Here is a 15,730-nt window from a genome sequence, read left to right on the forward strand (position 1 = left end):
ATAGAGAGCATCTTTGGAGTGTTTAGCTCCTTTTAGCAACTTTAGCCTACTCCTTGGTTTATGAAAGCTGCAGAAATAATGTTTAATAAGAATATGTGTGGAAAAGGTTGGAGACAAATACATGGATAATTATTGCGGAACCCTGCTATTGCCCTCAGCTCTCGCAGAGTTTTAGCATTTTTCAGCTTATTTTGGTGGCTTTAAAGTCATTTTGGTTCAGTCTCACCACTCTCATCCGCTTCATTTTCAGCCACAGAAGGCAGCTGTTTGCAGCTACTAAAAAGTCTAATACCAAGCTCCAAACAGCACACACACAAAGTTAGCACCTAGCTGGTGAAGAAAGTCGCAAATGCAGCTAAAGATCCTGATATTCTAATTGAATGCCAGTGTTGCTCCATTTCTGCTGGATGTGTAAATAACTAACATGAGATGCAAAGTATCAATCATTGCTGCTTCAACATACAGTGCTACTGCTTCTTTACTCATGAGATTCAAAAGAAACCACTGTTTCCTCTCCATTTCTAATTTAATGTTACATGACAGCTGCCATGTTTCAGGAAAGAATGGTTTGCAGCCTGTGCCTTCCTACATATGGAAGCTTTGTTAAGTTTAGTGAGTGTAAGACATTACATGACCACAGTGTCGTCGTATTCCAAAGAGAGGAATTAAGGCTTGAAGCAATAAAGGAGCTTTTGAAATAGAGAAATGTGCATTACAACCTCTGAGTAGCCTCTGCGAATCAGAGCTGAGCTACATATTGAGGCCCTTCCACCTCTCCCGTACAACTCATCCCACTAATGGCTTTTTCATCTGTGCCACTTCTCCTCCTGGACGTGCAAAGACTTAGCAAAGCCCCCCCTTCCCCAGATTGTGCCAAAACAAGACACACATGTTAGAAATCATCTTTTCTGCAGTCAAACGGCCGCTTTTGGTCTGCAGACTCACACGTGAGGACCATCTGAACTGGAACCGAGGAGGTTGCTAACCTCGAAACAAACTCGAAGAGATGGCTGGTTTTTTTTGTTTGTTTTTTTGTTTCCAGACTCATGCAAGTTCTCTTATACGCACAGATAAGGGTTTGGCAATGTTGCAAACCAAAGCATGTCCATAGCAATCTGTGTCCCCCTTGTTGAACCCCTGTGCACTGTTTGGTTCCCTGCTAACCCAACTCTCAACGTTTGGCTTCAACTCCTTTTTTTACATGTCTCCATCTAAGTTGTGTACTCTATTATCCAGTAAATCCAGACAAGGTCATCATCACCACATTTCCAGTCATTATCATGTTCCATGATTTCAGCCTTTATACAGTTCTATATCCTCTGCAGTCCAGGCCTCGTCGTCTCTGACCACAGTGATTAATGTGGTTATCTCTGGGAGAAAATAGAGGATAGAAAGACTGATGATTTGTAGGTTTCACTCTGGTGGCATCTGCCCTTCCCTAGAGGCAAATACCAATTTAGGAAACCCTACTTTCTCATTATTTGATGTCTAGGTTCTTCTTGGCTGTAAATGAGAGGAGTCTGTACCAGCCCATCTGGTGAGCGAAGCAGTGCATTCCCCCCCAGCCAGACTGAGCTCCCTCCCCTCAGCCTGCACTGTCACGTAGCACAAGAATGTGGGCTTGGTCTATGGGAGAGGGAAATGTTTATTTAATCCCTGCAAAGAGTCAGAGAGGAAAGGCTCTGAGCTGATTTTTGACAGCCTCACACTGCCTGCGAGCTCACAGGCCACTGAGTTTTACTTTGAAACTCAGAGGACTCATGTTCATGCTTACTTTCACAATCATTCTTCAGTCTTTTAAGTTACAAACAAAGGTGGAAAACTGTTGATTTGGTCAACATACCTCATCAAAACAGAGACCCTAGAATCATCCATGTGCCTCTAGTAGACTGATGTTAATGTATTTTACATATTCAGCATAGTGGAAGTACACTCCTTGCTAATGCTCAGACCATGTGCATCCCCAGGTGAGACAGGCCTGCTGAGCGTAGACCATTTTGACTTACACGTGGCTCCATGCTTACGCCATTATCAGCCATTCTTTCCCAAGGGGAATTGAAGGCTCATGAAAGTAAAACCTTTAAAGACAGCAGCACAGGACAACTTCTGTTTTTTTTTTTGTCTAAGCAGTATGAGACTGTCCATGGCCTGTACTGTACTGCTCAAGTCTGTGGTTGATAATGAAGCAGACGTGAGGCTGGAAAGAAATGGCAGTTTCTTTATTGCCTCCTGCTGCATACACACTCACGGTGCTGTGTTTGTGCATTTCCCCTTTACTGGCTGCTTTACAGCGATGCTCTAAAATGTGCTGCACTTGCTACCATGGAAACACTTTGATACTTTTGGCTTTTAAAGCCAGAAGCAGTTGCAGGGCAGCTGGTCATGGTGTTTAGCATTAACAAGGTCATTCACTGTAAAAATGTTTGAGCAACCTGGAGAAGATTTACAAGCAGTGCACACAGAGCTGAGCGGCCACAGTTGCAGTCTGGATGGGGTTGAGAGTCTTTAATTGCATGTTATGTAACACAGGAAACGCTGTTCATGTATAGCCTGTGTACATCACATCATACTGCAGAGGTCTGTTGAGCCAGAAAATGACTCTGTATGGTCCCTGTGCAAAACTAACATATTTCTCAACTGAACATGGAGCTCAACTGAACACCAACGCATGTTTCTTGACGTATGTGCATATTTCTCCATTTTTGTCCACAGAACCTTGATATTCAAGTGGAGGACGTACGCATACGGGCCATCCTGTCTTCGTACCGTAAGCGGATCCCTGTAACAGAGGGCTACGTGGAGGTCAAGGACGGCGGTAAATGGAAGCAGATCTGCAACACAGAGTGGACCAATCTTAACAGCAGAGTCATCTGTGGCATGTTTGGCTTCCCCGGAGAGAGGAAGTACAATGCCAGGGTCTACAAGTGAGTATTGCATTACTGTATGTGTGGTCCTGGTAACTCGAAGGGCATAGGAGGATTTAGGTTTTAATTCATGAGTTGCCCCTTATACAGAAATTCAAGGTATTACAAGGTATTTAGGAACAATGTGGTGCACCATTTGAATGCTTTGAGGCAGTGGGTGTTTTATTGGATAATCTGCCTCAGGGGAGTTGGCAGATGGTCAACTTCCTTTATTTGCTACACCATCTTGAAACAGAAATGGATATATATGCTGCCAAAAATAATTAGAGTAATCTGTGTGAAAGCTACTTCTACCCATCAGATGAATGTCCAATATTGAGCCTCCTATTAGCACCATTTTGGTCCCTGCCAACTCCCTTGGATGCTAAATGATCCTCTCTGTTCACTAGTGAGCTGCTTTATCTGTTTGCTGTTTTATGCAGGGCAGGTAGTGTACAGTGGGTTCATCAGACCCTCTTTGGTTGAAACAATATCCTGGTGTGGCTGGAAAATAGTCCGCTGAACCAAAACAGTAAATACACGACCAAAAAATCAAAACAATGAGCTGAAAGAAACTGAAATGCTTCACAGAGCTAAGAGGAACTGAAGATTGGGTTACAATCATCTGGGGTTTCATCTCTATGAGCGCCCCTGACATACAATTTAAAGTCCTTCATCCATTGTAAATGTAAAAATATTGGTAAGTGCAGCTTTAAGATTATGCACCATTAGCACACAATATCAACTAAAACAAAAGTCCTTAGAGCTAAATCTGGACTCAGGATCCCTGGAGGAACCTGGACTTTTAGGTGCTCTGGGGGTCAGATGTCTGAGACCCTGGGGTGGTTGCCTGCTTTGCATGTTTGATAGTCCAGACTTGGATTGCAGCCTGTCCTGTAAAGACCTCATATCCATTCACTGACATGTGATCTCTACTGATGGATATTAAGTTCCATGGTGGAAATTATTTGACTATGTGGCGGGTTACTTTTCCAACCTCCAGTTGAGACTCAGTACATAAAACGTCTTAGTCAACTCATCAGTTGGGCCCTAAATTAGTCTAAATGAAGTATGTAATGTATTTTTTTCTTTTGCCACCTAGTCTGCCATCAGGATACTGGCACTAGAACTAACATGCCCTTATACCTTAAAACAAACCTGACTCCTTCCAGCATCAGTGCATTCCACCGAGCTGTTGTAATGTGTGAGCAACTGCTGAGAGATCTAAATCTTTCTTACATGAGGAAGTTTGCAGCCAAACAGCCGCACGTTGATCGCGGCTTACCATAAAACTTCCAGCACTCAAGTTAACCTTGAATTTACTGTCTGACGTTGGGCTGCAAGTTTCCTCTGCTTCAGATAACCACAGCAGAGCACGACGGCTCCTTAACTTTCCATCTACGTGTCAGCCTACTCCTGCTTCAGCCCTGTGAAACGTGCAGTTTGTCTTTACAGGCTGTCGTCTAAAACAGTGATGACTCTGAGCCAAGAGCTGCCGCAGTTTCATAATCCTGAATTTGTCTCCATCCTCACGCTCCTGTAGCTGTAGTTGTTCCTAAATATGAAAGTCAAGAATTCAGAGAGCTCTGTAGTGTGTGTGTGGAGAAGAGATTTTCAGTTTCATGCCACATTTCAAGTATTCAGTGTTTAAACCCAGAATATTATTGAAGTGTTTAGACAGTAAAACTGATGATACTAACAGTGATTATGATTATTAGAATAATATCACATCATTGTTAATATCAGTGGTTGTATAATAATATAAAGCTTGTTGGAGTTCAGTGTGTCATTGACGCTGACAGTAACATGTGGTTTTTAAAGCAGTACTACGAGGTAAAAATACTGCAAGGCCAGAGCGACATGAAAACAACACGACTTTTTAATTACTGGATGTATTCTTCCTCTTTTGGCGGACCCTAGCTGCCTCCCCTCATATCCAGCCCTTATGCTAAGCTAACACGACAGGAACTGAGATGAAACTGATATGAAGCCACTCATTTAACTCCTATTCAGCAGTGTACAAGCCAACCAAAGAATATTGATATAATGGAGCATGACTGAATTAGTGTTAATTCCGTACTGAGTAATAAGAAATCATGGCTCTGCTGTTGTTCTTGTCTCCAAGCCCAAGCCAAGTTGACTCAAGTGATGTCACTCGAGTCATTTTCTCAGACAGGACATAATACAACTGTTTTCACAGGCTGAATAACTGGGACAAATGAATGGATGGAGTTCCCCTGCATTTGAAGACCCACATAGGTGTGCATGATTGTTTATTTCAAGCAGAAAGTTAGTGGTTTAGAGTAACATTCAAGTTTATTAAAAGTAGTGAAAAACACAACTTGAGTATAAACATGTGCCTGTACTTTAAGCCAGGTTGAGAGACTTTGGTGTGAAGTCAACTTTCACAGCCAGTTTATTCAATCATCGCTGTGTTTGAACAGTGCTGATAAGCATCACAGCTGTGTTCAAACTGCGTTTGAGGACACAGCAGAGCCAGTCCTCTGGCTGCAGCTTAGAGCATTAGCTTTGGAGAGCTTCCAGTCTGCAGCTTCCCACTCCCCAGCTCCCAAATGAAAAACAAATGCTGCCTGTCCCATTTTAATCTATTTTTTTCATGCACACCTCAGACATGAGACACAAGGATAGGACATGCCATTCTGCAAATGGAGCTCATTAAATACATAATATGGCCTCACTAATAAATGGGGAGGAAGAGATTAGCGGCCCAGCAGGCTTGAAAGAGTGTCATTAACCCCGTTTTGTTCAAGTTCACATGGAAGACGAGGAACTCTCCAGCTGTTAGCCAACCTTTCACTTTTGGTATTAATTATACAAAATGCTAATGCCATGTCCTTGTCTGGTTTTATGGTGTCGAGATGATGCATTCTGATAAGTCTAATATCTTGATGTATGTGTTAATTACAAAATGATCCAATGGCATTTCATGTCTTTCCCAAGCTTTCATGTGTTTCCCTTGTTGTGCCCTTGAGCAAATTAATGAAATCTCACCCACTAATAAATTTGTGAAAATTGTATTACAATGAAGAAAAGACTACAGACCCCCCCCCCCCACACACACACACACACACACACAAACACAAACCATCACCATCATCACCACCATTAAACTGTTTTTTTGTTTTTTTGTTTTTTTACCACTTTTGCCTACAACAGTTGCCTATTTCCATATCCATATATAGTTATATTTCTGGTGACCTGGTCACTCTCTTTTTGGTCTCCACCAACTCCTGAGGAAAATATCTGACTCTTTAGAGACTAAATGCTCAACTATGTTCACAAACTAGCAGCTAACTTCGCCTGAAGTTGAAAAAGAATAACCTCCCAACCTCTCAAAAACTTTCAGAATCTCCTTTCCTTCCTCTCCATCTGTCCAGGATGTTTGCTCGCAGGAGAAAGCCCACATACTGGGACTTCTCTGTGAACTGCACTGGCAATGAAGCCCATTTGTCCAGCTGCAAACTGGGAGAGGCTACATCTCTGAAGTCCAATGGAACCTGCGCTGGAGGGTTGCCTGTGGTGGTGAGCTGTGTGCCCGGCAGAGCTTTTGCCCCGACACCCATGTCAGGATTCAGGAAGGCCTTCCGACATGAGGTACAGTCCCAGTGGGAATCACTCTTTAGTCAAACAACTAATGATAAAATACACACACACACACACACACACACACACACACAGACACACACACACACACACACAACTATTCATACTTAGTTGTTGTCCACAAATAATTAATTAGTGCACTTATTTAGAAAAACAAGAAAGAATGAGCCATTGTAACAGGAAGTTGATGCTTTCTTCTGTCAGGTGAGATGTGTGTGGTGTCTGTTGATCTAGTGTCAATAAACTGAAATGGTAAACAAAGCTGATATGGGAAAGAGCTGCACTGCTTCAGTTCAGCTCACTGGCTCTAATACAGAGGGAGGGTCATGAAATGTTTTGGTCAGACGTTGAGCCAGCTGACGTTCTGTACTTAATGTCACTTTGTGAACTGCAGCTGTACATGGCTGCTTTCGACGTTTCTCATCACAGTAAATTATGATCAGGGTTCAGGGTTGAAAACATGACACGATGTAGTAAAATCCTTGGGACAGGCAAAGGAAAAACATGGATCTCCAGAAATCAACGCCAATGTCAGCTAACTTTGATTCTTCTCCAATGTCCTTGAGCATGAAACTAAGGCCTAGAGTCAGTAAAATTGCTACATGAGGCCAGTTTTTACATATTTAGTTGCTTGAAAAGTGTTTTATTCATGAAGGAATTCAGGAAAATCAAGATATAAACAAGCTCTCCAAAAGTGTGTCGTGCACCAGGTCTGCTTACTACAAGATAAAGGAAACATGGTATTTAAACAATGGTGCATTTTGAGGAAGGCCCTTACCTGTTTGAACATGGCAATGCCCTCGTATTAGCACAAAACTGACTGAAGGGGACCAAATCCCTGCAGCTGGCTTCCAACATCTGTTGGAACGCCTGAAACCAGAAGAATGGAGGCTGCTGCAGCAGCAAGTCAAATGTGGGTGTAAAGCTTGGGAGTCCACACTCTTGGCCATGTGGTGTATGTGTTCAAATTTATTCCATTCATGTATGCATGACTGTGTGAGGGGCACAAACCTTTTGTAAGCCTTCACTTGACTCCCTACTGACCGTGTGGCTGCTGTTCTCTTCCTGACTCTGACCTCTGACCCCCCCGTGGGTAAAAGAATACATTTTTCTGACCCACAGCATATTTAAAAAACACTTTTTTTTGTCTTACTCAGTCTATAACTACAAACATTCAAATCAAGCAATGAAATACTACCAAGATTTACAGCATCACTAAGCTGATATGAATGTCTGTCTGGCTGCGTGACTCCATCCACATTCTGTGAGCCTCGAGCTTGCCGGCTCGCTGTCACCACAGCTGAGTTCCCAGCTGGGAGTGGCGTGCCTAACATCACATCCCAAATCCTCCAACTCACTCGGGAAGACTGACTCAAAGCAATTTGATCCAAAAAGCAGATATTTACCTTTTGGAAAGAACAAAGCTGACTCATCCTGTCTGATAAAACTGCCTGGTGTGACACATGAAAGGCTTTCCCTTCCACACTGATACACATTGAATACTGTATATAAAGTTGGAATAAGGATGTTTTGCAGAGCCCACACATGAAGATGTCTGAGCTTTACTTTGTGCATACAAATAGCAGTAAGTCATGTTAAACCGTGCTATTTATGTGTTTACCTCACACTTTCAGTTTGTCTAAACAGTTAATGGATGAACCGCATTAATAGCATGTTCTATAAACACGAAGGTACATGTCCTCAGCTCTCTCATCACAGAAAAGGAACAGTTTAGGTTCTAAACTTTCAGCTGAGTCTTTTATTTGTGAAAGAACCAGAAAGACCTAAATATGTGGTTTTAGAATTTGAACATTTCACAGTGAACTCCTCTAAAGTGTCTCCATTTTTCCCCCTCAGCAGCCGTTGGTTCGTCTCCGTGGTGGGGCCATTGTGGGCGAGGGCAGAGTGGAGGTGTTGAAAAACGGAGAGTGGGGCACCATATGTGATGACAACTGGAGCCTGCTGTCTGCCACCGTAGTGTGCCGAGAGCTGGGCTATGGGACGGCCAAAGAAGCCCTGTCTGGAGGTCGCCTGGGACAAGGTATATGCTTTTACATTTTCAGTGTCTTTGTGCAAGAAAAGCCGACTAATTCTTTTTCCAGATGCTCTTTGCAGCACATTCAGACCTGGGGGCTTCCCAGCAGGGACAACGCAGAGGAAAGGAACATTTTAAGGATTTCAAAATGAATTGAAATACGCCTAATTTAAGATAGAAGAGAGTGCTGCTCTCACCTTCCTCCAGCTCTGCATCAGCACCTTCTTCCTATGTGGTATTCAGCTGTGTAATGTAGCCAATGGGAAAACCTAAAGAAATGGACTGTGAGCAGCATACTCACGTACAGAACAACCTAAGAACCAGCCTAGACTAAATACACTGTAGACCTGACACAGTCCCATGCCAGTGAGCTCAGAATGATAGTCTTTATTGTTGGAACCATTGTCCATGTATATTGCCTACATGGCACGGGATGGAAGGTTATGATTGTGTAGCAAAACCACATATCCCAATCATGTCAGGCACTAATTCTAACCTTTAAGTTTTCTCCTTGTACCATCTGTCTGCCCTTGAGCAGAGTGTCATGAACTCACTGACCTGATGGAAAAAGGGATTTTGCCCGGTGGAACAGGATTAGTGACATTGCACAGGTCAGTGAGGATGGGAATCCATTCCTGAGGTGGGATGAACTCAGATATCTTTCTGCAAGGATACACTGTATGAAGATTCCTGTGTATTCAATTTGTAAGTTACTTTGTGCCTTGAAAAGGGAAAAAGGAGAGCAAGGCAAGCTGTGCTCAGCTGGCCTGTGGACAGAGCCTGAAGGGAGCAGTGTTTGTTCTGAAACATAAACCTCTAACCCATTACTTTCTCCTGAGATGCTGTGACATCAAATGTGATTTTCCATTTGAATTGGATTGATCCTTGTGTATAGATACAATATGTTTTTCTTACATTAAAGCTTCATTCTGCAAACACAACATTGACATTAAAACATTACATAGATATGGTAACACATTAGCAACACTTTCTATCAATTAAATAAATCTATTGGCAACTGTAATTTCAACATACTCTCTGTCCTTCTGGCTCTGGTTTGGTCTCCACCAACTCCTGAGGGAAATATCTGTCTCTTTAGCTGCTAACTGCTCCACTATGTTGAGCAGCTGGTTGCTAACTTTGTTCATCTGCAGTTTGGTGGGCAGGTAGTGTATAAAGGGTTTCTCAGAGCTTTTTTTTGCAGCAAACAACTGCCCACTGTCTCTGGAAACAAGACTGATGAGAACAGTGGAGTGAGCCAAAACAGTAAAGTCGTGGGCCTGAAAACCAAAACAGTGAGGTGAAAGAAGCTAAAACACTCCGGAAAGTGAGGGCAGCTGCAAAGTCTGGTGATGATTCTCTGTGGGTTTGTCACTACAGACATCTCACTGCAAAGGGCTTTGCCCCAAAAGTTGGTGACACCGTTTGCTGACTGTTTTATACTTTCAAGGAGAACTGGTTTACTACATGTTGTTTTAGCAGTTATTTCTCTCAGTAAACCTGCCCCATAAGGTTGTAGTGACGCTGCCATGTGCCCAGACATCAGCAGTAACTTTGGTTTGTGCAATGTCATCATAACTGTTGGAAACTAAGTAATAAACCGGAATTACCCTTTCATTGTTTTCCGGATTAGGTGTCACTTTGGAAATTGGTCGATATTTTATTTTGAAGTGTCAAAGGCAGAGCTTGTGCTTCCTGATGGACTTGGAAGACGACCCTCTCCTTGTGTTGAATAGTTATTTTCTAATGGAGGCTTCCACTGTGAGCAGTCTTACTTTATGGCCTCCTCTGAGGAGTTTCTCAGGGTTATATCACCAGCTGCATGGAGAGTTTTACAGCGGATTTGGAAGTTGGGACCCCCCACCCAACTAAAATATGCCACTGACCCACTTCTAAATGACACACTCAGCAAATATCTACCCTGTTTTATAGGCCTAGCTCACCTGCTGTCAGGATATACTATGGAAAAAGTAAATCCAACCAATAAGTGGCAAAAAGAATCCCATACATGCTGTATGATACAGTACTTCTGAATAGGAGGTGTTTCCTTTTTCATAAACAGGGACATGCTGGACATTGTTGCACATTCCAGTCACATTAGACATGGAAAATGTTGAAATAGAGGGAATGTTCCTTTTCCAAAATCAATGTTCCATCAGGATTTCTCATCAGTGGCTCTCTGTACTCCCTCATGGGAAGCAAAAAAAAGGACTCAGATGGAAATGATTTAAAACTCGTTGGTCGTAGTACACCAGAATAAACAGTGAAACATCTCACAGCATATCGTTCTAGATGAAGGGATGTATTATTAGCACATGGCAGACGTGAACCAAATCAATGCGAGCTGTTCTGTGCTGTTTTGTGTGAGTCCTCATCTGGAGCCCTTTCATTTTTCCAGTCTTACAGTGAGGAGGTCAGCATTTGCTTTTGATCCTCGGAAGTCAGGGTGCAGAGGGTGGAGTCACAATAAAGATCTACGGCAACTTATATCATCATGTTATGATGAACACTTCAAGTGTGAAGAGATGCATGTGGAAGGATTACATACTTTGTTTTTTGTGAGAATACTGTGAAGAATTAATAATGTGTATGTATAATGCTTAATTAGCTCAGCATAAAGGCTAATCCATTGCTTGCCGTTCCTCATACTCAGTGTACAAGCATGGTGAGATGAAATGAAATGAAGACACAACAGACATCTCTCAGCCATAACAATCGTTCGTTTTTCCCCTCAGGTTAAGTGGGAAGAGGGAACAACCCCTAAGCACCATTTCCAAACAGTTTGCTTTGTGTGTGTTTTTCAGGCATGGGCCCGGTGCATATGAATGAAGTGGAGTGCTCTGGATTTGAGAAGTCCATCACAGAGTGTTACTTCAACAAGGAGGCTGTTGGTTGCAGCCATGAGGAGGATGCAGCTGTGAGATGCAACGTTCCTGCTATGGGCTTCCAGGAGTCGGTGAGCCTCAGCTTTGTTCCAGCCAAACACTGCAGCAACATGCTCCCTAAAGAATGTAATATTGAGCAGTTTGCACTGCACATAAGAACAGCACTTTGAACTTGCACATTGAAATCTCTCCTTTTTTATGTATAGTATGAATAGCTGTTAAATAAATTTAATAGATCTTAAAGAGTTTGTTTAGTTTGCAGCAACTACAATGAAAGCCTGGCTTTATCTCTTTTATGCATATATGGCCTATGGTAAACCACTTAATGTTAATATATGTGAATATACTTTAACATCATAGATGAGACAGTACAAGCACCAAATGTCAGTACAAGCACCAAATGTCACGTCAAACATCGCTCATTCATGTAAAAACAAAGTGTGGATTTAGCCTTAAAGGCCCATTTGTTGTGTTTTTCATGCCCATAGCTGCGTCTGAGTGGAGGTCGCAACCCCTATGAGGGCCGTGTGGAGGTGCTGGTGGAGAGGAATGGCTCTCTGTTGTGGGGGACGGTGTGCAGTGACGGCTGGGGAACCATGGAGGCCATGGTGGTCTGCAGACAGCTGGGCCTGGGTTTCGCTAGCAATGCTTTCCAGGTACAAGTCAGAGCAGCCAGGGGCCAGTCCTCAACGTAACAGGAGTCTAAACAATACAACACAGATTCATCTGCAGGAAAAGTCTCAGTCTAGTCCTGAGTCTTTCATTCCACTTGACATCTTAAATTAGTATTTTTTGCTCCATCTGGATCTCATTGATATCCACAACATCTTACTAATTACCTGTGAACCACCTACATTTCCATGGAAAGAGCAGTGTATTATTTGTTAATAATAGGGAAAAAAGAGAAAAAGGTTCTGAGACAGTTATTTGAGTTTAGTTAGTTTTACTGAGTTCATAAACAGCTGTGTCATTCTGTCTCCATTTTCCTTATAAATAATGCAGACTGCATTTCCAGGAGCCTTCCACAAATTATAGCTACATATCAGGTGATTTGCAAGGAAATTAAGGGAAACTATAGGGCCTGTAAAATAAAGTGTTACCTGTGTACTTGCACCTACCCATTACTACTGTGCTGTGCTGACTCAGCAGTAATCACCTGACTGAGTTCAGCAAGCAGCTTCTCCCTGAAATGATAAGCTGCTAATCAAGTACTTCTCCTCCTTTTAATAGCTTCCATCTCCACTGTCCTCACGTTTTACTGTCTCTTTGTCCTTCTTTGGTCAAACTCAACTTCCTTTCTTCCATCCCGCCCACGTCAACTGCCTGTCTGCTATTTGGCCAAATGACTTGTCAACATCAGTGAACAGCTGTTTTAATCAGCGGCCAGTCAGCTGGGATTTCTGGTGTCGATTATGGTCTTCTTTAACAGGACACAGACAACCAGCGTCACATACTGAAACACCAAGTACTGCACTGAGTCACAGGCTAATTCTCATAGGGTGACTTTTTCATTATAGTATCCAAGAGGCCAAACACAGCAAAGATGTTTGCATTCAGCCTCCTGTGTAGTTTAGGATTTCCTGTCCGGAAGCCATGTGAGGTCCTTGAAAAACATTTGAGCTTGATGGCTTTTAGTGTCCACAGTCATAGAATATTATTGAGACATACATTCACACTTTCAGTATAATTTACACTGTACCTTTTCAATCTTAGCTGCTGAAAAAAACAAACAACAACAAAAAAAACATGTGCAGTGCTCGGTCTTGGTGGTATGGACACAGACAGACTTATAGTTCCTGTAATTTGTTTCATTTATCTCTTTATTCTAGATGATGTGTGTAGGGCAGGTTGCAGTCTATGGAAATATATGACTGGTAATATTAACATGAATCATTTAATTGTTTAATTTGGCAAAATTAACATTTGATTTGATTTCGATATTATGTGCACACAAAGAAAATGTCTTTTGCACAAATGAACTGGGGGTTGCAAACACAGTAGCAACAGTCGATGTGGGACAGGGGCTTCTTTCTAACTGCCTTTGAAAGAGCCGTTTACAGAGCCGTGGAATGAGGAGCAAAACTTTATGAGTGGAAACTGTAAAATAATGGTTTCTGTGTGATTACAGGATGTCAGGTTTACCTGGAGGCAGGAATGAGGACTGAGTGTTGTAATATGGGTGCATTTACTAAATTACAGCATGGTGTTAGGATCATTGCTTCGTGTTGCTACTCCCTTACACATTAATATCTTCAGAACATAAGCTGCACAGCCCACGCACCACATAATCAGTACCATGCAATCGCCCCTCTATGGTGCTGTAAATTGACAGGTTGTGCCCTCTAGTGGTCAGAGTGGAGAATCACCATTCTTCATGACACTAAAAGTTTCCATTAATATCACTTCCCATCATTGCAGTAAAATATTCAGTATGAATGCAGTGAGCTTGTGTTTACTCTCAGACAGTTTTGCAGGTAGTTTGTCTTCATTTTGGAATGATATGAAACATATTTGTGCATCCATGTGAGATCTAATGAAAAAGTTGCATTACAGTTTAGCTTAATGAGTCAGTCCTACAAAATATCAATCAAAGTGCATTATGTCAGAGGTGGATGGCATGTGGATCTCACTATGGGTGATGTTTTCACAACAGGAGACGTGGTATTGGCCAGGAGAGGTGAGTGCGGACGCTGTGGTGATGAGTGGCGTTCGCTGCTCTGGTACTGAGATGTCTCTGTCCCACTGCCTGCACCATGGAGCCCATCTCAGCTGCCCCAAAGGAGGTGGACGCAATGCCGCTGGAGTCTCCTGCTCTGAGAGTAAGACGCCCAGATTCATGTGTTCATAACTCAGAAAATGTGCCCAGAAATGATGTGATGTCACATCAGTAAAATTTGTCTGCTGCCCCTTTAAGATGTTGAACGTGCTATGGTCATGAATGAGTGAGTAAAGAAAAGAAGTAATTGGTATTTCCACTTTTAATTATACTCTGACAAGAGCCTTTGCCATTCAATTTGTCAGTTCACACGTTCACTCTGAAGAGCTTGGACTCTTTTGCTCTGCACATTGAGTTTTAATTTGACAAATGAAATGATTTGTGCCTCTGGGGAAGCTGTGCCTCAGAAAATCACAAGAGGGCTCTGCAGCTTGAAACAGAAAGCACTTACTCAACACACGCCAGGGCTCTTCTGTCTTTTTGCCAATGAGAGCCATTGATCTTTGTTTCTAAATATGTTTGTCTCCGTCTGCGTCTCTCTGGTTTCTGTCTTCTCTGGTCCTCCTGTCCACAGCGGCTCCCGACCTAGTGTTGAACCCTCAGGTGGTGGAGCAGACCACCTACATGGAGGACAGGCCCATGTTCATGCTGCAGTGTGCGTATGAGGAGAACTGTCTGTCCTCCACCTCCAGCCAGGTACCAGCCAACTCCTACCGCCGCCTGCTGCGCTTCTCCTCCCAGATCCACAACAATGGCCAGTCTGACTTCCGGCCCAAAGCTAGCAGACACTCCTGGGTGTGGCACGACTGTCACAGGTCAGTGAGACAGAGTACAAGGACTGTTTTATGTATATCCTGCTTTGCTTTAGAAAGAGTTCAACATTTTTGGAGGTATGGTTACATAAATAGGTATGTGTTGAGAGTTAGATGAGAAGATTAATACCACTGTCATGTCTGTGGATTAAGTACAGAGCCGGAGCAAGGATTAGCCTATCTTAGCATTAAGACTGGAAGCAGGGGGAAATCTCAAAATACACCTACCAGCACCTCTAAAGCTCACTGATTAACATGGGTTTAAGGGGAGTTATGTGATGGAAGTATTTCTTGACGAACAACAGGTGGGTGCAGTGACTTCAGGAGTCTTGTCATGACTGTGAGGTTGCCAGAGTTGGTATCATTGTGCCTCTACAGAGACATATACCTAAACCTGTGCCCTTTGACCATATCTGGCAACCTGCAGTATAGCCATAGCCGCTGCACACAAGTCTAATGTCAAATATTTATATTAAATACTTGCAATAAAAAGAAAAGATAATTAAATATAACCACGTAATCCTGGCAGCATGAATAAAAAGACAACTGTGTTGCATTCAAAAAGGAAACTTGTGCAGCCTGTCTGTGAGAACAATGAGCATGTTGATGCATGGTGTGGGAAATGATGGTGCCCTGTGGGAAATAATAGCAGGCAGAGTTGTTGCAGATTAATATCTTTAACCATTTATCATACAATAGCTTTAATCACAGTCACAGAGGATTTGTGGAAGCAGTTGTATATTCCCGAAGCATAA

General features: G+C 42.6%; 1 protein-coding gene across 2 annotated transcripts in view; it reads left to right on the forward strand.

Annotated features, from left to right (window-relative positions):
• loxl2b (lysyl oxidase-like 2b) overlaps positions 1 to 15,730 on the forward strand; it is a 33,896-nt gene that overhangs the window by 13,393 nt on the left and 4,773 nt on the right. Inside the window, exons 4-10 of one of the 2 annotated variants that reach the window (XM_076731769.1) lie at positions 2,713 to 2,924; positions 6,302 to 6,518; positions 8,385 to 8,568; positions 11,367 to 11,518; positions 11,936 to 12,103; positions 14,101 to 14,266; positions 14,738 to 14,978. In XM_076731769.1, coding sequence (XP_076587884.1) covers positions 2,713 to 2,924; positions 6,302 to 6,518; positions 8,385 to 8,568; positions 11,367 to 11,518; positions 11,936 to 12,103; positions 14,101 to 14,266; positions 14,738 to 14,978 — 1,340 coding nt within the window. The remainder of the gene's footprint in view (positions 1 to 2,712; positions 2,925 to 6,301; positions 6,519 to 8,384; positions 8,569 to 11,366; positions 11,519 to 11,935; positions 12,104 to 14,100; positions 14,267 to 14,737; positions 14,979 to 15,730) is intronic. The other variant, XM_076731770.1, reaches the window with a different exon arrangement.

The sequence above is a fragment of the Chaetodon auriga genome, chromosome 5 (genome assembly GCF_051107435.1).
Source record: "Chaetodon auriga isolate fChaAug3 chromosome 5, fChaAug3.hap1, whole genome shotgun sequence".
NCBI classification, from domain to species: Eukaryota; Metazoa; Chordata; class Actinopteri; order Chaetodontiformes; family Chaetodontidae; genus Chaetodon; species Chaetodon auriga.